At 55.2% G+C, this 20,851-nt stretch overlaps 2 protein-coding genes across 2 annotated transcripts; one reads left to right on the top strand and one right to left on the bottom strand.

Moving 5' to 3' along the window:
- Positions 1-360: 360 nt before the first annotated feature.
- EAH_00003570 (Proteophosphoglycan 5, related) lies at positions 361-1,117 on the top strand (the record flags this gene model as incomplete). Its single annotated transcript, XM_013397495.1, has 1 exon — positions 361-1,117. A coding segment is annotated over one exon (757 nt), but the record flags the coding sequence as incomplete, so codon positions are not given.
- Positions 1,118-2,021: 904 nt separating this feature from the next.
- EAH_00003560 (hypothetical protein, conserved) lies at positions 2,022-20,510 on the bottom strand (the record flags this gene model as incomplete). Its single annotated transcript, XM_013397494.1, has 13 exons — positions 2,022-2,989; positions 3,839-4,368; positions 5,483-8,973; positions 9,220-9,368; positions 9,466-9,705; positions 11,444-11,573; positions 12,393-14,553; positions 15,197-17,712; positions 17,903-18,220; positions 18,356-18,706; positions 19,007-19,106; positions 19,422-19,792; positions 20,241-20,510. 13 exons carry the CDS (start codon positions 20,508-20,510, stop codon positions 2,022-2,024), a joined length of 11,595 nt encoding a protein of 3,864 aa, XP_013252948.1.
- Between the last annotated feature and the right edge of the window lie 341 nt (positions 20,511-20,851).

Genomic DNA, 20,851 nt, shown 5'->3' with positions numbered 1-20,851 from the left:
TCTCTCTCTCTCTCTCTCTCTCTCTATCTCTCTCTCTCTGTCTCTCTGTTTCTCTGTCTCCTTCTGTCTCTCTGTCTCCTTCTGTCTCCTTCTGTCTCTCTCTCTCTCTCTCTCTCTGTCTCCTTCTGTCTCTCTGTTTCTCTGTCTCCTTCTGTCTCCTTCTGTCTCTCTCTCTCTGTCTCTCTGTCTCCTTGCCTCTGTCTCCTTGTCTCCCTCTCTGTCTCTGTCTCTCTGTCTCCTTCTGTCTCTCTGTCTCCTTCTGTCTCTCTGTCTCCTTCTGTCTCTCTGTCTCCTTTATCTCTTAAACTGTCTCCTTATTTCTTTTTTATTAATATCTTTTTCTCTGTTTTATTTCTTTAGGTCCCCTACTATTGAGCGTCTCTGGTTAGCAGCACAAAACACAAAAAAGACAGCAGCAACAGGCTGGAGCTCTTCTCTCTTTCAAGCAGCTTCCAGCAACCTTCCTTGGGGCAGCAGCAAGGGGGGCCCCCCTCAGGAGACACCCAAGCTAAGCCCCAAGGGGGCCCCCTCTGAAGAGACACCTAAACTAAGCCCCAAGGGGGCCCCCCCTCAAGAGACACCCCAACTAAGCCCCAAGGGGGGCAATCAGGAGGCCCCCAAAGAGGGTGCCAAGGGGGCCCCCAAAGAGGGTACCAAGGGGGCCCCCAAAGAAGGTACCAAGGGGGCCCCCAAAGAAGGTACCAAGGGGGCCCCCAAAGAGGGTAGCAAAAAGGCTTCCAAAGAGGATAGCAAGGGGGCCCCCAAAGAGGATAGCAAGGGGGCCCCCAAGGAAGATACTAAGGAGGCCTCCGAAGAGGCCCCCAAAGAGAAGACTAAAGGGACAGCATCGCAGAAGAGCGCGAAGGGGGCCCCCAAAGAGGGTACTAAGGGGGCCTCTAAGAAGGGCCTCCGTCGCAGTGGGGGTTCGGCTTCGGTAGATGAAGACACAGAGAGCACTTCTGCTTCTTCTTCTGCTTCTGCAAAGGTAGCAACAGCAGAAGCAGAAGCAGCAGCAGCAGCAGAAGCATCTGATGATGATGAGGCCCCCAGCAGCGGGGCCTCAACTCCTCCAGAGCAGCAGTCAGGGTTTGGGGGCTGGCTAGGGGGTTGGTTCTAGGTACCCTTCATATCAGGGGGCCCCCCCGCTAATTTGTCTCCTCTTTAGGGGCCCTTCAGGGGGCCCCTACAAAGGGTTGTGCGTCATTAAGAGTACCTTAGGGGGGCCCTTTATCTTTGAGGGGGCCCCCAGGGGCCCGTTAGAAAAGCCCCCAAGGGCCCCTTAGGGGGGCCCCCAGGGGCCCGTTAGAAAAGCCCCCAGGGGCCCCTTAGGGGGCCCCCAGGGGCCCCTTAGAAGGTCCCCCGGGGCCCCTTAGAAGGTCCCCCAGGGGCCCCTTAGAAGGGCCCCTTTTGTTTGAGGGGGCCCCCAGAGGCCCCCTAATGAATGCAGTTATAGCCACGAAGGCGACAGGAATGAGGGTATAAGGGGGGCCCCCAGTATAAACCCGCATAAGGGGGGCCCCTCAATTTCTCTTTATGAGGGTTTTATTCTTATTTGCAGCTCTTTGAGTCAAGAGACATCTGAGACTAACTGCACAAACTCTCGTCTGTCTCTGCATGTGTCTCCTTTTAATATTTCTTTGTCTCTCACAATGTACTGTCTGTCTCTAATTAAAGTGCATCTAGAAAGGAACCCACAGAATCAACGGCTTAGGGTTTAGGGTTTAGGGTTTAGGGTTTGCATTTCAATAAAGGAGACACCCCTCAGACTCTCCTTCTACCCCGCCCCTCCTCAGCATAAGAACGACTTGTGGGGGCCCCTAGGTGTCTCCTTCGGGGCCCCCAAGGTACTGTAGGGGCCCCTAAGGTACTGTAGGGGCCCCAAAGGTAGTGTAGGGCCCCCAGATCAGTTTAGGGGCCCTATAGAGCTGGTTTAATACCCCTAAGTTGCATATAGGGGGCCCCCAAGGACTTGCAGGGGCCCCTAGAGCTGCTAAGGGGCCCCTAGAGCTGCTGAGGGGCCCCTAGGGGTGCTGTGAGGCCCCTACGTTTTTGTCTTTGTTTAGTTGCGAAGGGCTTAGGCTGTGCAGCAGCTGCAGCAGCAAACCTTCTGAAGGAGGAGGGGGCCTCTTTAAAGAGAAGCCCCTTAGCAGAAGGAACTCATGTTGCTGCTTTATAGTGTCTCCTTCTGCCTCAGCGGTATTAACACTTACGAACTGCTGCTGCTGCTGCTGCTGCTGCTGCTGCTGTAGACCTTGCTGCTGCTGCTTCCGAGGTTGACGTTGCTGCTGCGTCTGGCGCTGTTGCTGCTGCTGCTGCTGCGGCTTTCTATGGTGCTGTTGCTGCTTCGGACGCCGCTGCAGCAGCTGCTGCTGCTGCTGGAGTTCTTGCTGCAGCCTTCGCTGCTGCAGTTGCTTCGGGGCCCCTAAGGCGAAGGGGCCCCTCAACACCACCTCCTGGGGCCCCGAGGGAGTTACTGCGACTTGAATGGTTTCTATTAATGGAGCTGCTGCTGCTGCTGCTGCAGCTGCTGTTGCTGTTGCTGTTGCAGCTGTTGCTGGCGGTGTCACGGTTTGAATTTGACAGTGGCGTGTGTCTCCCTCTTTGCGGCTGCTGCTGCTGCTGCTGCTGCTGCTGCTGCAGTTGACTGGGAACCACCAGCAGCAGGGAATTAATTGCCCTTCAGAGTATCCTCCTGTTTTATTGTTGTTGCTGCTGCTGTTGCTGCTGCTCGTGTTGCCGCAGGCGCCACCAGGTGCTGCAGCACCAGCAGCAGCAACTGCTGCTGCTGCTGCTTCTGCTGCAGGTGGAGGGGGCGAGGCAGCAGCAAAGGTGAATTCGCTCTCTGTAGGAGACACTTCTCTTGCTGCAGCGGCCCTCGGGTCTCTTCTCATGAGGCCTGGTGAGAGAAAGGGGGGCCATGCTGCTGCTGCTGCTGCTGTTGCTGCTGCTGTTGCTGTTGCTGTTGCTGCTGCGGGGAAAGACTCCTCTGCTGCAAACAAACCCACATGACCGATGCCTCAAGGGGATGGCTGATAGCTTCTGCAGCAGCAGCAGCTGCTGCTGCTGCTGCTGCAGAACCGTTATCCCCGAACCAGTGCAGCAGCAGCAACAGCAGCAGCAACAGCTGCTGCTGCTGCTGCAGAACCGTTATCCCCGAACCAGTGCAGCAGCAGCAACAGCAGCAGCAGCATAAGCAACAAAGGAAGCATAAAGGTGCAGCAGCAAACAGTTAGTTGATTGTGAAGTTTAAGTTGAGATAAGATAAAAGACAAAGAAAGTGAACTGCAGCAAACGATGAGACAAACAAAAGGAGACAGACAAAAGGAGACAGACAAAAGGAGACGGACAAAAAATGCTAAAGATACAGAGACAAAGAGACAGAGATAAAGAAACAGAGATAAAGATAAAGAGACAGAGATAAAGATAAAGAGACAGAGATAAAGATGAAGATAAAGAGACAGAAATGAAGACAGAGGGGAGACAAAGTGAGATAAACAAAAGAAAGAAAACAAAAGAGAGAAGACAAAAGGAGACAAACAACAGCAGATAAACAAAAGGAGACAGAGAGACAAACAAAAGGAGACAGATAGAAGAAGAGAAACAAAAGGAGATAAACAAAAGGAGACAAACAAAAGGAGACAGTCAGATAGAGACAAACAAACGAAGCAAGTCGAAGGAGAGATAAAGAAAGAGACAGAACAAAGACAAAGAGAAGCAGACAGAAGGAGACAAACGGAGACAAACAGAGACAAACAAAAGGAGACAAACAAAAGGAGACAAACAATATTATTATTAAACTAATAGCTTGTAGCGGTTGCACTTAAGGGTTTATTCATACAAGCATTCATCTCTTCTGCTTCAAATGCGCTAGGAGACATCTCAACAAGGGGACAGCTGAGGCTCTCTAGAGACAGCAGTTCTGCTGCTGCTGCTGCTGCTGCTGCCTCTTCTTCTGCTTCTGAAGGAGCAGCAACTTCCGTCTGTGCTGCAGCAGACGCTGCAGCAGCAACACCCCCGGTCTCCCCTTTCTTATCTGCAATTGCTATTGCTGCTTCAGGCGCAGCACCGGCTGCTGCTGCTGCCGCTGCTGCTGCTGCTGCTGCTACTCCCTCTATCCTGCAGCTGCTAAGCAGAGAAGTGTCTCCTGTCTGGAGACCTGTCTCCTTTCTCTCTATGGAGACAGACTCAAGATAATTTGCTTGCTGTCTCTCTTGTTGCTGTTGCTCTTCCTGCAGCTGCTGCTTTTGCTGCTGCTGCTGCTGCTGCCCTCGAGGGACAGCAGCAGCACTTGCTGCTTCTGCAGCAGCAACGTCTTGTCTCCTCCCTTCCCGATAGCAGAGCCCAAGGCCCTGTACAGAGGAGGACTCACTGCATAGCAGCAGCAGCAGCAGCAGCAGACAACGAAATACCTGGGGCTGGCTTTCGCATGTGAACAGCAACAGCAGCAGCAGCAGCAACAGCAGCAACAGCAGCAGCAGCAGCAGCAGCAACAGCAGCAACAGCAGCAGCAGCAGCAGCAGCAACAGCAGCAACAGCAGCAGCAGCAGGCGAAAGTGCAAATTGCTTCTGCATGGGTTCTTTTGAGATAGCAGCACAAAAGGAGAAGGCGAGATGTCTGTCTTTTGTCTCTTTATTTAATTTGTGCTGCAGTTTATGTTTGTTGTCTTTGAGTGGTTGTGCTGTTGTTTGTTTTGCTGTCTCTACTCGCTTTCAGCTGTCTCTCCTGTCTCTTCTTGTGTGTCTGTCTCCTTTGTTGTCTTCGTCTCTTCTTTGCTTTCTGTCTCTGTCTCCTTCTCTGTCTCTCGCAGCTCTGCATATTCTTTGTTTTTTGTTTTGCTGTCTCTGTCTCTGTCTCTCTTTGTCTGTCTCTTTGTCTGTCTCTTTTTCTGTCTCTCTGTTTTGTTGTCTCTGTCTCTCCAATCCTTTTTCTACGTCTGTTTGTTTTGCTGTCTCTCTTTATCTTTTTACTCTCTGTCTCTATTTCTATCTCTCTCTGTCTCTGTCTCTGTCTCTGTCTCTGTCTCTGTCTCTATTTCTCTTTATTTATGTTGTCTCTGTCTGTCTGTCTCTGTCTCTATTTCATAGTCTGTCTGTCTGTTTTGCTGTCTCTTTATCTTTTTTTGTCTCTGTCTCTATTTTAATCTTTTTTAACTTTGTTGTCTCTTCATCTTTTGTGTTTCTTTCTATATTTTTGCTGTCTCCTTTTCTGTCTCTGTCTCTCTTTGTGTCTCCTCTCATCTCTTGTCTATTTTGTCTGTCTGCTGTCTCCTTCTTTGTTTTTGTTGTTTGTTTATTTTTGTTCGCTTTGTTATGGTGTCTCTGCAGCTTAAGAGGAGACACATTTGCTGCTATTTGTTTCTGTCTCCTTTCGGCGACTCTTCACTGTCTTTTACTGTCTCTTCTGTCTCCTCAACTGTCTCTGTCTTTATAAGACAAACAAAAACAAAAAATTATTTAAAGATATCAAACAGCAACACCCTACGCTTCAGGGGGCCCCAAGGGGGCCCCTGTGTTGCTGCACCTGCTGCTGCTAAAAGGAGACATCGCGCGGTCAGCTGAAGCTGTCTCCAGCGAGCACTCTTCATTATCTCTTGCTGCTCTTGCTGCTTCTCCTTCTCTTGCTGCTTCTACTGCTGTTGCTGTTGCTGCGGGTCCTGTTGCTGCTGCTGCGGGTCCTGCTGCTGCTGCTGCTGTACCTGCTGCTGCTGCTGCTGCCACAACGCTGCTGAGCTGCAGAGGGGGCACAACAGGAGCAGCAGCAGCAGCAACGGAAGCAGCAGCAGCAGCTCCGCCGTTGCTCCGCCGCCGCCCGCGCTGCGCCCGTGCAGCAGCAACAGCAGCAGCAACAGCAGCAGCAGCAGCAGCAGCACCGGGGAAGCATCTCGATGAGCCATCAGCTGAGAAGGGTCTCTTTGAAGCAAAAGACTTAAAATAATTGGAGAGGAGACGAGGAGACACCTCATCTACACTGTCTCCTTCTCCCCGGCTATCACTGGGCTTCCTCTGTTGCTCTTGCTGCTCCTCCTGCTGTTGCTCCTGCTGCTGCTGCTGCTGCTGCTGCTGTTCAAGTGTGCTGCCTGCTGCTGGCAGCAGCTCCTCCTGTGTGGAGATTTGTGAAGTGCTGCGGGGGCCCGGAAGGAGATCACGCTCTGCTGCTGCTGCTGCTGTCTTTGCTGCTGATTCAGGTGTCTCCTTTCTGTCTCCTTGGGGCTCTGCAGGCTCTCCCTTCCCCGTTGTGGGCCCCCAATAATGCATGTCAACGGCATGCTCCTGCTGCTGCTGCTGCTGCTGCTGCTGCTCGTGTTGTTGCTTCTGCTGTTGCTCTTGCTGCTGCTGCTGGTGTTGTTGTTGCTGCTGCTGCTGCTGCAGTGCTGCAGCTGCAGCACTTACAAGCGAAAGGGTAAACTGCTGCTCAAGGCGTTTGTAGAGGAGACGGCGCTCTCTCTCGACTCCATTGTCTCTGTCTCCAGCAGCAGCAGCAGCAACAGCGGCAGCAAGAGTGCAGCTCGCGCTGCTGTTGTTGCTGCTGCTGCAGCAGCGAGTCAAGCTGCAGCTGCGGCTGCTGCTGCTGCTGGCGCTCATTGCTACAGTGGAATGAAGAGACAGATTTCCTGTGGAGACCCGAGGAGACTCTTTAAAGCGAGCAGCAAACGATGCTTCTAGCTGCTGCTGCTGCTGCTGCAGCAGCAGCTGCTGCTGCTGCCGTGGGGCCCCACATGCCGACCAGGTAAGGGGGCCCCCTAAGAAGCCCTCTGCAGACCCCTTAGGGGGCCCCCAGCTACTAATAGAGGAGCATGATGCACACTGGCGCTGCTGCTGCTGCCGATGCTGCTGCTGCTGCCACAGCTGCTGCTGCTGCCGCAGCTGCTGCTGCACAGTGTGGCTTCGGAGCCGGGTTCGCAGCGGGTGCTGCTGCTGCTGCAGCAGCCGCTGCTGCTCTAACTGAAGCCTGTGCTTGAAGTACGCTATGCTGTTGTTGCTGACCCGAGGAGACGCTTGTGTCTCTGATAGCAGCAAGGAGTCTTCGACTGTCTCCTCTTCTCTTTTGTGTGATTGAGGGGGGCCCCATTGGGGGCCCCTCAAGGGGGCCCCCCTCCAGCTGTCTCTTTTCAGAGAACCTTCTGTGTCTCTCCATGCTGCTGCTGCTGCATAAAGAGTTGCTGCTGCAGCTGATAGACGAGGCGCATGCAGAGACGATTGGGGGGCCCCTCTAGAGAGGGGGGCCCCCCCTTGCAGGTGCTGCAGCAAGTAGCCGGGGCCCTCGTTGTAGCCGTATGCTTCTCTGTTTTGCTGCGCTGCTGCTGGAGACAGCAAGTCAGGGGCTAGACAGCTGAGGTGTATCCTTTGTCTCTGAATAAAAGAAGAAGAAGAAGGAGAAGAAGAAGAAGAAGGAGACAACAGAGAGCAGCACGGTCTCCTCAAGGGGCAGCTAAGAGACACCTCCTCTGTCTCCTGCTGCTGACCCTCTTGCTGCTGCTGCTGCTGCTGCTGCTGCTGCTGCTGCTGCTGCGCTCCAGTACAACTAAAGCGGTGCACCTTAGAAGCCTCGGGGGCCCCCTTGGCATAGCCGAAGGAGGTTGGGGCCCCCCCATAGGGGCCCCCAGGGGGCCCCCAGGGGGCCGCCGTTTTCGCTGCTGCTGCTGTTGCTGTTGCTGCTGCTTCTGCTGCTGGGGGTCCCTCTGCTGCTGCGGCTATGAGGGGCTTGGCCTCGAGCGACCCCACAGCTGCAGCAGGGGCCCCCATTTGGGGCCCCATGGGCCCCCCGCTGCCGGCAACAGTCACTGTGTCTCCCCCACTGATCTCTTGAGGAGACAGTAAAAACTTAGGGGCTTCTGCTGCTGCAGCAGAGGGCGCAGCAGCTCGGGTAGAGGGGGGGGCCCCCTTACGCCTCCCCCATTCAGAGTTTCGCGTTGCAGAGGAGACCCAAGTGAGGGGCCCCCTACAGCGAGCTTCTAAGCGGCATAGAGGCAGGGGGGCCCCCCTTGATTGAAGCTGCTCTAAGGGCCTCCCCCCTGCGTTGCTGAGACGTAGTAGGGTCTCCTTTAGTCCCCTAGTAACCATTTCAAGTTGATGGGGGCCCCCGGGGCCCCCTAAGGCATTGGGGGCCCCCCATGAAGCCCCTGGGGCCTTGGGGGCCCCCCATAGGGTCTTGGAGGCCCCCCATGGGGACCCTGGGGCCTGAGGGCCCTTCGGGGCCCCCCCTGGGCCATTAGGGGCCCCCAAAGGGGTCTTGGGGGCCCCCCATGGTGTCTTAGGGGGCCCCCATGGGGACTGGGGGGACCCCCCGGGGGCCCTTGGGGCCCCTGGGGCCTGGGGGCCCCTCAAGAGGTGAAAGGGACACTTGCTGTGGGGTTTGCTGCTTCGAAGAGCATCTGATAGATTAGGGGCCCCCAAGCTCAGTGGGGAGGGTAGAGGAGGAGACAAAGAGACAGGAGACAGGGCCCCGCTATCTGCAGCAGAAGCTTGTGAAGACCGAGCAGAGACTGCATTCAGAAGCACTCTGCTGCTGCTGCTGCTGCTGTTGATGCTGTTGTTGCTGCTGGCTCTTAACTTCTCGATAGCGGCGGCGGGGCCGACGCCGCCGCTGCTGCTGCTGCTGCTGCAGCTGCTGCTGTTGAGGTGCTCCTTAGAGAACAAAGCCTCTGTCTCCGCCTCTTCTTCTAGCAACCGCAGCAACTCTATGCTTCGAGGCATTGCGGTGTCTCTGTTGGCGTTGGGGAGACAGAGGAGAGGGGGTGTAGAAGGCAGCAGAAGGCCCTCAGCAGGAGACTTTATGCTGCTGCTGCTGCTGCTGCTGCTTCGAACGGCAGCAGCAGCAGCAGCAGCAGCAGCAGAAGTTTTGGCTGCTTCTGCTGCTGCAGCAGGGACCTTCACGCTCATGAGCCCGCGGAGGCGCAGCCTCGAGTTCGAAGTGACCCTGCTGCTGCTGCTGCTGCTGCGGTGTTGCTGCCCGTGTTGCTGTTGCTGCTGCTGCTGAAAAGAGACAGTATAATGCAAAAAAGGACTCATAGAACTTAGACAAAAAAATAAGAGAAGGCCCCATGAAGAGGCCTAGATCGAAGCCGACTCGCCGCCGCTGCTGCTGCTGCTGCTGCTGCTGCTGCTGTTGCTGCTGCTGCCCTTCGAGGCTAGGGCGCCGAGAAGATACAGAAAATATTTTTTTCTTTTGTCTCCTTTTTATTTTTTAAAGCTGAAGCCAAAGAGATCCTCAGAGAGGACCCTCAGCCGAAGCTGGCTGTACACCCCAGATGCGGCGCAGCACCAGTCGTAGACCACCGCCTCTGCTGCTGCTGCTGCTGTTGCTGCAGTTGTTGCTGCTGCTGTTGCCGTTGCTGCTGCTGCTGTTGCTGTTATTGCTGCTGCTCTATCTAAACAAAAAAGAGGTTTTCAGCTGTCTCTTTTCTGCCTTCTTCGGGGGCTTTTGTTTATTACAGCGATGGAGACACAGCTGCAACTCAACCTTACTGTAGGGCCTTCGAACTGAGGGCCGCTGCTGCTGCTGCTGCTGCTGCTGCTGCTGCTGCTGCTGCTGCTGCTGCTGCTCCTGCTCCTGCTGACGCTGCTGCTGCTGCTGCTCCTGCTGCTGATCCTGCTGCTGCTGCTGCTGCTGCTGCTGCTGTTGCGGGTCCGCGAGGGCTTCAGAAGATTTGTTGTTTGTGCTCCCCTGCATGCGTTGGTGAATAGCTGCAACGGGATCAGCAACACCTAAACCCTAAACCCTAAACCCTAAACCACGCCTCTCTTTTGTCTCCTTTTAATTTATCGTAGGGAGTTGGAGACAACTCGGCTGCAGCAGCAGAAGGCAAACGACCAAAGCAGCAAAACAAAGACAAATAAAACAAAAAACAAAACAACGCAATCACAACACTAAACCCTAAACCCTAAACCCTAAACAGCACCGTAAAGAAGCGCACATACAAACAACAGCGCAGCATCCATCACTGCAGCAAAGACACGTTGAGGTCTCCTTCTTAATCTGCTGCTGCAGTTCGAGACAAGGCTGCAACTCCTAGGGACAGCTAGCTGTAGCTAGCTAGCTGCCTCTAAGCAGCTAGCTGCATCTATCTAGCTGCCTATATACAGCTAGCTGTAGCCAGCTAGCTGTATTTGCGCATCTAGCTGTAGCTAGCTAGCTCTGTCTCGCCGCAGCTAGCTAGCTAGAGGTGCTGTGGTCGGCAGCTAGCTGCAGCTAGCTGACTCTAGCCGCAGCGAATAACTAAGCAAGGGATTCAGGAGACAGTAAAACTGCTACCCAGACTTTGCTTCTACTGCTGCTGCTCCAGGCACTGCTGCTGACGCTTCTGCTGCTGCTGCTGCTGCCCCTGCTGCAGCTGCTGCTGTGGATGCAGAGACTTTGGGGCTTGTCTTTAATGCAGTTATTTTGTCTCCTTTGTGGGGCAGTAGGGAGCAGGGAAGGAAGGGGACAGGCAAACCGTTTCAGCAGCAGCAGCAGCAGCTGCTGCTGCTGCTGTTGCTGTTGCTGCAGCAGCAGCAGCAGTGCGTGGTTGGAGTCTTGCTGCTGCTGTCTGGATGTCTCTGTCCTGTGGAGGGGCGATATACGCATAAGAGACACGAGAGAGAGACAGACAGGAGACAGAAAGGAGACAGAAAGAAGGCTATGGGCCCCTCTTTGTCTCTCTCTGTTTGCCTGTACAGAGTTGTTGCTGCTCGTTTGTCTCTTCTGTCTCTGTCTCCTCTTTTGTCTCCTTCTTTGTCTCTTCTCTGTCTCCTTCGCTGTCTCCTTTGTTTGTGTCTGTGAAGCTGCCTCTGTCTCTGTCTCTGTCTCTCTCTTTTGTTTCTGTCTCTCTCTCCTGTGTCTCTGCTTCTGTGTGTCTCTGTCTCTTCTTCTGTCTCCTTTCTCTACGCTTCCGTCTCCTCTGCCTTTTCTTCTGTCTCTGTCTCTGTCTCTCTCGCTCCTCTGTCTCTGCTGCTGTGTCTTTTGTCTGTCTCCTCTGTCTCTGCTGCTGTCTCTTTTGTCTGTCTCCTCTGTCTCTTTTGTCTGTCTCCTCTGTCTCTTTTTCTGTCTCTGCTGTTTCTCATTTGCTGTCTCCTGCTGCAACATTTTGTCCTCTACGAACAAAATCAATACTTGACTCCCTTAAGGCTGTCTGCCCCCCAGTGCAGTTATGTCGGGCAAGCTAGCTAGCTGGCTAGCTAGCTAGCTAGCTAGCTGGCTAGCTGGAAAGCTAGCTAGCTAGCTAGCAAAACGCAGCCAGATATAGCTAGCTGTAGCCAGCTGTAGCTATCTCGTTGCAGCTAGCTAGCTACTTAGCTGTGGCTAACTCGCCGCAGCTAGGTGTAGCTAGCTGTAGCTAGCTGCAGCAATTAAGAGTTTGCTGCAGCCTTCTAACAGCTCAGCTATCACTGAAGGCTGCGGTTTTGGTTAGAGCACTTAAAAGAGAAAGACAGAGAGGAGACAGACAGAGCAATTCTGTCTCCTTACTACCTGTTTGCTGCTGCAACATATTAAACAAAGAAGGGGGGCCCCCCTTAGAGATCCCCCTAACCTCCTCAGCAACACCACATAGACAACGGGCGAGGCTTCTAAGACTTCTTCTGAAGCTAGAGACAAGCTGCACATACACCGCAGCAGCAGCAACAGCAGCACAGCAGCATAGCAGCAGCACAGCGGAAGCAGAAAGGCAGAATAGAAGCAGCAGCAGCAGCAGTTAGAGAGACACTTAGAGGGGGGCTAGAAGGTAATATACAGCGGAGTTGTTGACGTAGACCCACAAACAGCAATAACGCAAACAAAACAAAGAAAAGGAGACAGAGACAAACAGAGACAGATAAAGATAAAGACAAAGAGAGACAAACAGAGACAGAGAAAGAGACAAAGAGAGACAGAGAAGGAGACAAAGAGAGACAGAGACAGAGGCAGAAAGACAGCGAGACAGAGGTAAACGTAGGGAGATGCAGACAAACAGAGACAGAAGACAGAGAGAGAGAGAGAGGAAGAAGACAAACGGAGACATACGAAGACAAAGAGAGACACATAATAGACAGAGACAGAGACAGAGACAGAAAAAGAGATGAAGGTAGAGAGACAAAGGGCTAAGACAAAGAAAGGAGACAAAATGATAGGGACAGCAAAGGAGACAGAAGAGAAGACAAAGAAAAAAAACAAAGAGGAGACAGCAAAGGAGACAGTAAAGGAGACAGCAAGGGAGACAGTAAAGGAGACAGTAAAGAAGACAGTGAAGGAGACAGCAAAGAAGACAGAAGAAGAGACATAAAAAGAGAGACAAAGGAGAGTAAAGAGGAGAAGCATAGTCTCCGCAGCAGCGCGGCACCGAGGAGACAAACAAAAATAAAATAAAAATATATATGCAATAAACCTGCAGCACAGCAAACACAAATAAAAATAAACAGCATAGCAGCTGAAGACGTACAAGTAAGAGACCCTCGGCCCTCAACGTGTCCTCTGGATCAGGCAGCAGCGAGGCCCGCAAACTGCTGCTGCTGCTGCTGCTGCTGCTGCTGCAGTTCCTCAAGAACCATCGCCGCAGCCCCGGAGGAAGAAACATCGGCCCCCATGATCCTTCTTGCTGCTGCTGCTTTTGCTGCTGCTGCTGTTGCTGCTGCTGCTGCAGGGCTGAAGAAATTGCTTGCAGCACCTTGTCACACAGAACGACAAAAGCAGAAAGAAGTGCTAGAGAAGTACACTCGGCTCCTCTGCTGCTGCTGCTGCTGTTGCTGCTGCTGCTGCTTGTGGCCTTGTCTGCTGGTGGCTGCTGCTGCGGCCCAGCAGCAAAAGCCGCAACTGCACAGACAGCAGAGAGGAAGCTTTGCGTTTTGCCTGGGGGCCCCACATTAGCAGCAGCAGCAGCAGAGCGGGTACAGCTGCCGCATGCACAAAGGAGACACTCATCATAAAGAGCTGTCCCTTGAAAGGAAAGCCCCACTGTTCGCGCCACTCCAGCAGCAGCAGCAGCAGCAGGAGGAGCAGCAGCAGCTGCTGCTGCCGCTGCTGCTGGGCTATTGTTGTTGTTGCTGTTGCTGCTGCTGCTGCTGCTGCTGCTGTTACAGGCTTCTTGTAAGGGCCCCTGGAAGGGGGTTCCTGGGGCCCCTAAGTGACAGAAGAGGAAGTCAAGAGCGAGAGCAAAAGAAGGAGGGGGATAAGAAAGGAGACAGCAGGTTTCGTCAGCTCTACCCCCGCAGCTGTCTGTACACTTGAGCTGCGCACTGTCTCCTTCAGGGGCTACTAAGAGAGGAGGCAGCAGCTGACGAGCGCAGCAGCAGAAAAAAGAAACAGAAGCAGAGACACGGGCCCCTGCCTTTGCTGCAGCAGCAACCACTTCCCAGGGGCCCTTCTCGCCTTCTTGTCCCCCCACTCCTGCTGCTGCTGCTGCTGCTGCTGCTGCTGCTGGCTGCAGCGGGGCGCATGCTTGCAAGCAGAGAGGCAAAGTAAAGCGAGAGAGGATCTCTCTTGCTACTGCTGTGCTGCCCGGTTGCTGCAGCCCCACGCCAAGGGGGCCCCAAGGAGAAGCAGAAGGAGACAGCTGCAGCGCATGCAGCAGTGTCTCCTTCGTGTGAATGTCTCCTAGCAGCAGAGTAGCTGCCTCCTGCAGCAGCAACTCTAAACATAAAGGACCCTTAAAACGTAGCTCATACTGCTGCTGCTGCTGTTGTTGTTGTTGTTGTTGTTCTTGCTGCTGCTGCTGCTGCTGCGTCTTGCGAGAGGCAGCAAAGGGCTTTGCTGCCTCTAGGAGGAGACTCGCGACAATTCTAAGAGGGAGGGCCCCTGCTGCTGTTGCTGTCTGATTTGTAGGTTGGAGTGTCTCCTGTCTCCTTCCGTCTGTCTGTCCCTCAGGCTGCTGCTGCTGCTGCTTCTGCTGCTGCTGCTGTTGCAAGGAGACAGAGGCATTCCCCCGCTGCTGCTTGAGGAGACAGCTCAGCAGCGGCAGCGCGAAGTGTGTAACAGCCAATAACCGGCTGTCTGCAGAGACACCTGAAGGGCCCCACCGTGCTGCTGCTAGCAGCAAAGGGTCGCATGCAGGAGCAGCAGAACTCAAGGAGCTATATATACGCAAGCTGCCTACTGCTGCTTCTGCTGCTTCTGCTGCTGCTGCTGCTGCTGGTGCAGCAGAGGAGGGAGACACTGCAGCAGGCAGGCTTCTACTGCTTTGTGCAGGATACGTCTCCAAAGAGATAGGGAAACCCGGAGGAGCCCCGCTACCGCCCATGCTGCTGCTGCTGCTGATGCTGCTGCTGTTGCTGCTGCTGTTGCTGCTGCTGTTGCTGCTGCTGTTGCTGCTGCTGCTGCTGCTGCTGTTGCTGCTGCTGTTGCTGCTGCTCCAGGTTACGGTGTACATACGACTAAATCCAAAGGGGAATAGGCAGCAACGAATGACATGAGGAATAAGAAGCAGCAGGGACTGTGTTGCTGCTGGTGTTGCTGCTGCTCCTGCTGCTGCAGAGACGCAGCAGATAGCAGCATCTCTACAAGAAGGAGGCAGCCTCATAACTACAGGCAGCGCCTCTGGTGACGGGACGAAGGGACAGTAGAAGATGTCTTGCAGCAGAGAATGGAAGGCGCTGCTGAGGAGACACCTGAAGCAGCAGCAACAGCAACAGCAGCAGCAGCAGCAGCAAAGGAGAGATCGGCCTCGCAACGAGATAGACGGATAAAGCAGCAAAAAAATATGAACAAAGACAAAGAGAGACGGAGGAGACAGAGAAAAAAAAATAAATAAACAGAACGCCAGTAGTAGATGATGATACAGCAGCAGCAGACAAACAAACAGAGACAGCAGCAGCAGCAAACAGAGACAGCAGCAGGAGACAGACAACACAGCAGCGAAGATAGAGGAGACATTAAACAGAAGCAAAAGAGACAACTAAAAAATAAATGTACAGCAAGGCAGAGACAGACGCTGCAGCAGAGACAGAAACACATCCTTATTAGATAGCTACAAGTGCAGCAGCAGCAGAAGCAGCAGCAGCAGAAGCAGCAGCAGCAGCAACAGCAGGGACCCCATGTACAGCAGAGACAGGCGCAAAAGAGGCAGCAAAACAGAAGAAGAAATGAAAACAAAGCAACGGAGACAGAGACACAAAAACTAAACTGAGGAGCAGCAGCAAAGAGACAAACAAAAGGAGACAGACAGCCCACCAACGCCAAAGGAGACAGAGACAGAGACAGAGACAGAAATTAAAAATATAAAAAAGAAGCAGCAAAGATAGAGAGACAGACCCGTCTGTCTGAGGAGACAGCGCAGACCTCCCAGCAAAGAGAAGAAGGCGGCACCAAGAAGCTGCTTCAGCTGCTGCTTGCTGTCTCCTAGCAGCAGCAGCAGCAGCAGCAGCAGCAGTTTCTGCTGCTGCTGGTGTAGGTGCAGCAGAAGCAGGCCCCTGACACTCCGCTGCTGCAGCAGATGCAGCAACACACCCAGCAGCTACCAGAGACAGTCCCCTCGTCCACAGTTTCATGCGTTTGTCGTGCTGCTGCTGCTGCTGCTGTGTTGCTGCAGCAGCAGCCGAGAGGGGGCCTGCCCATAAACACGGAGGCAGCTGTTGCTGCACCTTAGCTGCTTCAGCAACAACTCTTCTATAGAAGGGTGCTGCAGCAGCGGGTAGCTGCAGCAGCAGCGCCTGAGCATCGTACCCCAGCAGCAGCAGCAGCAGAGGAGACAGCAGCGCTGGAGCCTGCAGCACATAAATTGCAACTCCCCGCTGCTGCTGCTGCTGCTCTTGTTGCTGCCCCTGCTGCTGCTGCTGCTGCTGCTGGGCGTCGCTGGTAGAGACACTTTCTGTATCAGAGGGAATACTTAGAGGTTCTGTAGAGGCTGTAGAAGGTGGTGACACCGCAGCTTCTGCTGCTGCTGCTGCAGCAGGCGCTGCAGCCGCTGCTGCTGCAGCAAACCCAGGGGGAGAAGGAGCCGCAACTGCAGCAGCAGATGAAGCACTCTTGTCCCCTTTCGAGGGCTCTTCGTCGCTGCTGTCGCTGATCTCCACCACTTGCAAGTCTTCACCGTTGCTGCTACTGCTGCTGCTGCTGCTGCTGCTGCTGCTGCCGTTGCAGGTGGGCTGGGCCTTCTCTACCGGGAGGGAAAGAAAAGAATTAGATGCTGCTGCTGCTGCTGTTGCTGCTGCTGCTGCTGCTTCTGGTGTATTCTGCTGGTCTCCCTGTCCGCCAGAGCTGGTGAGCAGCAGGAGCTGTCTTGTGCTGCTGCTGCTGCAGCGGAGCAGCAGCTGCTGCTGCTGCAGCAACGCCTCGACGGCTTGCTGCCAGAGAGCATCAAAGGCCTCCCCAAGGGCAGCAAGAGCTGCTGCTGGAGAATCTAACTCTTCAGCTGCTGCTGCTGTTGCTGCTTGCTGCTGCTGCATGCGCTGCAGCACTCGTTGCTGCTTCTTTCTATTAAATTGCTGCCCATTGACAGGCGCATCTCCGGGGGTCCCGCGAGAATGTGCAGCAGCAGCAGCAGCAGCCAGCGACGCATGCAGCTGCTGCAGGGACATTAGGATAGGCAGCAGCGGTTGGGTCCCAGATGAAATCTGCTGCTGCTGCTGCTGCTGCTGCCGGGGAGGTGGTGGTGATGCTGCATGGGGTCCTTGCTGCTGCAGCGGAGGCGAGTTGTCTGGTGCTGGCTGCTGCTGGCCTGTTTCTTGCTCCAGCAGCAGCTGCTGCTGCTGTTGCTGCTGCTGCAGCAGCAGCTGCTGCTGCTGTTGCTGCTGCTGCAGCAGCAGCGCAGCCTGCTTCACATAGGTAGAGCGCTGCAGTCTGCCCAGGCCCCTATTAATAGCTGCTGTTGAGAGGTGCAGCAGCAACCTGTTGTTGTTGCTGCTGCTGCTGCTGCATGCATAGGCCTCAGGGTTGCTAAGCAGCCACTGCAGCAGAGACACCTGAGTAGTAAGAAGCGGCGCAGCAGCAGGTGAGAGGGGGGCCCCTGGGGGCCCCCCTTGAGGTGCTGCTGCCTTCAGCGCAAGAGCGAGATAGATTATTTGCTGCAGCAGCGAGCGAAGCTGCCTTGAACAAGCAAAATGCATAGGGGCCCCCAGGGGGCCCCCCTCTCCTCTCTGGGGGCCCCCCAGACCCTCACTCCGAGCTGTCTCCAAAGCGAACATCACAAAGGCCTTCTTTGTCCCTAAAGGGACAGGAACGTACCCCCCCTTTTCCTGCTGCTGCTGCTGCTGCTGCTGCTGCTGCTCCTGTTGCTGCTGCTGCTGCTGGCGGGAGACAACGGCGAGCAGCTGCTGCTGGAGCTGCGCTGCAGTCTTGGTGAGATAGACAGCAGCAGCAGCAGCAACAGACAGCAGCACAGAACGAAGAGAGGGCCCCCATATTCTTAAGGCCGCCCCTGCAATATCTTTTCCTTTCTCAGCTGTACGGAACAGAGGCCCCCTTGGGGCCCCCCCGGGGGCCCCCCCTGAACTTCCCTCTCTTGGGGGTCCCCCAGGGGGCCCCCCTGAGCCTACCCCCCTTGGGGGCCCCCCTGGGGCCCCCTTAGGGCCCCCCTCCTTTGGGGGCCCCCCTGGGGCCCCCTTAGGGCCCCCCTCCCTTGGGGGCCCCCCGGAGGGCCCCCCTTGCTTGAGGGTGATGAGGACTTGGGGGCCCACAAGGGCCCCCAAGGGTGCAGCAAGAAAGCGGCATACTAAGGAGACAAATGAAGCTGCTGTGTCTGCTGCTGCTGTCTGCAGCGCAGGAGGCAGCTCCCGGTCTAAGATATCCAAGAGAGACGGCAATACATGCGTAATAAAGGTCTCCAGCAGCTGCAGCGCAGCAGCAACAGCAACAGCAACAGCAGCAGCAAAGGCAGTAGCAGCAGCAGCACGCACGGCAGGGCGAGACATAGAGGGGCCGCAGAAGAAGCGCAAGCCCCCCCAAACCCTAAACCCTAAACCCTAAACCCTAGGTGCAATCCAATGAAGTCTGCCCCGCAACAAGGGGAATGTGCCTTACTGGAAGCTGTTGCTGTTGCTGCTGTTGCTGCTGTTGCTGCTGCTGCCGCCTGCGCTCGTTTGCTGCTGCCAGCTGCAGCACAAGGGGCCTCAAGAGGGGCCCCACCTCCTCCTTCTCCCCTGGGGGCCCCTCAGGGTCTGCTGCGCCGTCAGTGTCTCCAAACAGCAGCAGATGAAAGATGCTGCAGCACAGCTGCAGCAGCTGTAGCTGCTGCTGAGCATCTTCCTGCTGCTGCTGTTGCTGCTGCTGCTGATGATGCTTGCTGCTGCTGTCTCTGTTGGCGCTTGCTGCAAAGGCACTACGGCCCCCGCGTCCGTCCTGCAGTAGCAGCAGCAGCAGCAGCAGCAGCAACGAACAAAATGTTTCCTTGAAATCAGCAAAAGGGCTTCAGAAGCTGCAGCAGCAGGAACAGCAGCAAACGCAGCAGCAGCATTAAGAGCAGCAGCAGCCCACCGTAAGGTCGTGTACTTGCTGCAGCCAGCAGTCGCAGCAGCTGCTGAAGAGCTGCATCAGCAGCGGGGTGTGGCTGTCTTGCCCTTGGGTCCCCGCAGCAGCAGCAGCAGCAGCAGCAGCAGGAGATGTTCCCTCTAGCTGCAGCAAGCTGCTTTGCTGCAGCTGCTGCAGCTCATAGATTCCTGTCGGCAGCAGCTCTTCTTGCGTGATGAGGGCCCCCTGGGGGCCCCTCAGCAGCTTCTCCTTTTTAATATAAGGAGGCAGCAGCCGCAGCAGCAGCGGCAGAGACAAAGCAAGAAAAGAAGCCCCTCCAGAAGAAGCAACAACAACGCGCAGTGTATGTACAGCTAACTGCAGCAAAACCAGCAGCAAACGAAAAGCTTGGTGCTGCTAAACACCCAGAGACGCGGGGGCTACAACAGAGCAGCAGCAGCAGCAATAGCAGCAGCAGCAGCACCAGTAGCAGCAGTAGCAGCAGCAGTAGCAGCAGCAGCAGTAGCAGCAACTGTATTAGAAACAGCACCAGAAACAGCACGCACAGGAGAAGCAGCAACATCGGCAGCTGCAGCAGCAGCAACAGCAGCAACAGCAGCAGCAACAGCACTAAGAACAGCAGCAGCAGCAGCATTAGCAGCAGCAGCAGCAACACACGTCTGGAAGCGTGAGAGTAAATGAGGGGACGCGCAGCAGAAAGAGAGACACCAAGGAGACGCCTAAACTCCTAATGCGGCTGTCTACAGCCGTCAGGCAGCTGCAGCAAACAAGCAGCAGCAAACAAGCAGCAGCAAATAAGCAGCAGCAAATAAGCAGCAGCAAATAAGCAGCAGCAAACATAAATAACAACCCTCACACACACAGACAAACGGAGACAAACAAAAAGCAAAACAAACAAAGACAAACAGAGACATAAAACAAAGACAAACATAAATAAAAAACAAAGACAAACAGAGACAAACAAAGACAAACATAAATAAACAAAGATAAACAGAGATAAACAGAGACAAACAGAAGCAGCAGCAGCAGCAGCAGCAGCAGCAGCAGCAGCAGCAGCAGCAGCAAGAGGTACTTGAGGAAAGAGGCGGAGAAGAGATCTGCAAAAGGCATCAAAGCTGCTGACGCCCTTCGTTCACGTATCTTCTCCTCGTCTTCGTTGCTGCTGCTGCTGCTGCTGCTGCTGCTGCTGCTGCTTAGGGTTTGTATAAGGGCACAGCAGCAAACCAGCACCTGCTGCCTGCACTCCGCGTCTTCATCTGCTGCAGCAGCGAGCAGCACCGGCAGCACCTGACGTAGAAGGGGCCCCATCTGCAGCCCCTTGGGGCCCCCCGCCTCCTGCTGCTGCTGCTGCTGCTGCTGCTGCTGCTGCTGGCGCAGTGCAGCAAAGCAACCCGTGAGCCTCTTTAGGCCCTGCAGCCGCTGCAGAGGAGAAGTGAAGGTCAGCTGCACACAACACAAAGACCCTAGTAACAAACCCTCTAGTACCTCCAGCAGCAGCAGCATCAGCAACAACAGCAGCAGCAACAGCAACAGCAGCAGCAGGGGCGTGAAGCAGCAGCCAGACCCACAGGACAGGTATGCATGCAGCACTTGTGCGGACCCCCTAAGGGCCCCCAAAGGGGCCCCCAAAGGGCCCCCAAAGGGGCCCATGGGGGCCCCTAAGGGGCCTATGGGGCCCCTTAAGGGCCCCAAGGGGTCCCCTAAGGGCTCAAAGGGGCCCCCAAAGAGCCCCACGGGGCCCCTCAACAACCCCCAGGGCCCCCTAAGGGCCACAAAAGGGCCCCACGGGGCCCGTAAAGAACCGCAAGGGCCCCCTAGGGGCCCCTAAGGGGCCCCTAAAGAACCCCGAAGGGCCCCTAAGCGGCCCCCAAAGTATCCTCAATCTGCTTACCTTCTGGAGGGCCTCGTCAACAGCAGAAGGAGTACATAGATGAGCGAAAGGAACTCCTGCTGCTGCTGCTTCCTCATGCATCTGCTGCAGCTGCTGCTCCGCTTTTGCTGCTGCTGCAGCTAGCAGGTGCTTCTTGACCTTCACCTCAACTTGAGTGTGAGAGGGGGGGGGCCTCTTGGGGGCCCCCAGCTTCTGGCGTTTAGAAGACCCAAAGGAGGGGGAGGGGCCCCCCCCTTGCTTCGTGCGCTTCTTGCTGCGATCCCGCGCCATTGCTGCTGCTGCTGCTGTTGCTGCTGTTGCTGCTGCTGCTGTTGCTGCTGTTGCTCTCGCTGCATGCGAAGGTTCGTCTGTTCAAAGGAAAGAAAACTTTTGCTGCTCGATGAGGGGGGCCCTGCTACCCTCCATTTAATGCTGAAGGGGCCCCCCAGCTGGCAGCTAAAGAAGAAGGCTAAGGGGCCCCTTTTGCTGCAGCAGAAGGGCCCCTCTGCTGCTGCAGCGGCAGGGGCCCCTTACCTGCTGCAGCAAAAGGGGCCCCCCTCTCCTGCTGCAGCAGCTGCACTGCAGCCTAACAAATAAGAGGAATAAAGGAAGAAGATGAAGAGCTGCAGATA

This window comes from Eimeria acervulina, genomic scaffold (genome assembly GCF_000499425.1).
Source record: "Eimeria acervulina Houghton genomic scaffold, Eah_scaff12, whole genome shotgun sequence".
Taxonomy (NCBI): domain Eukaryota; phylum Apicomplexa; class Conoidasida; order Eucoccidiorida; family Eimeriidae; genus Eimeria; species Eimeria acervulina.
The sequence above is the reverse complement of the archived record's forward strand: the minus strand, read 5'-3'. Positions and strand labels throughout refer to the sequence as shown.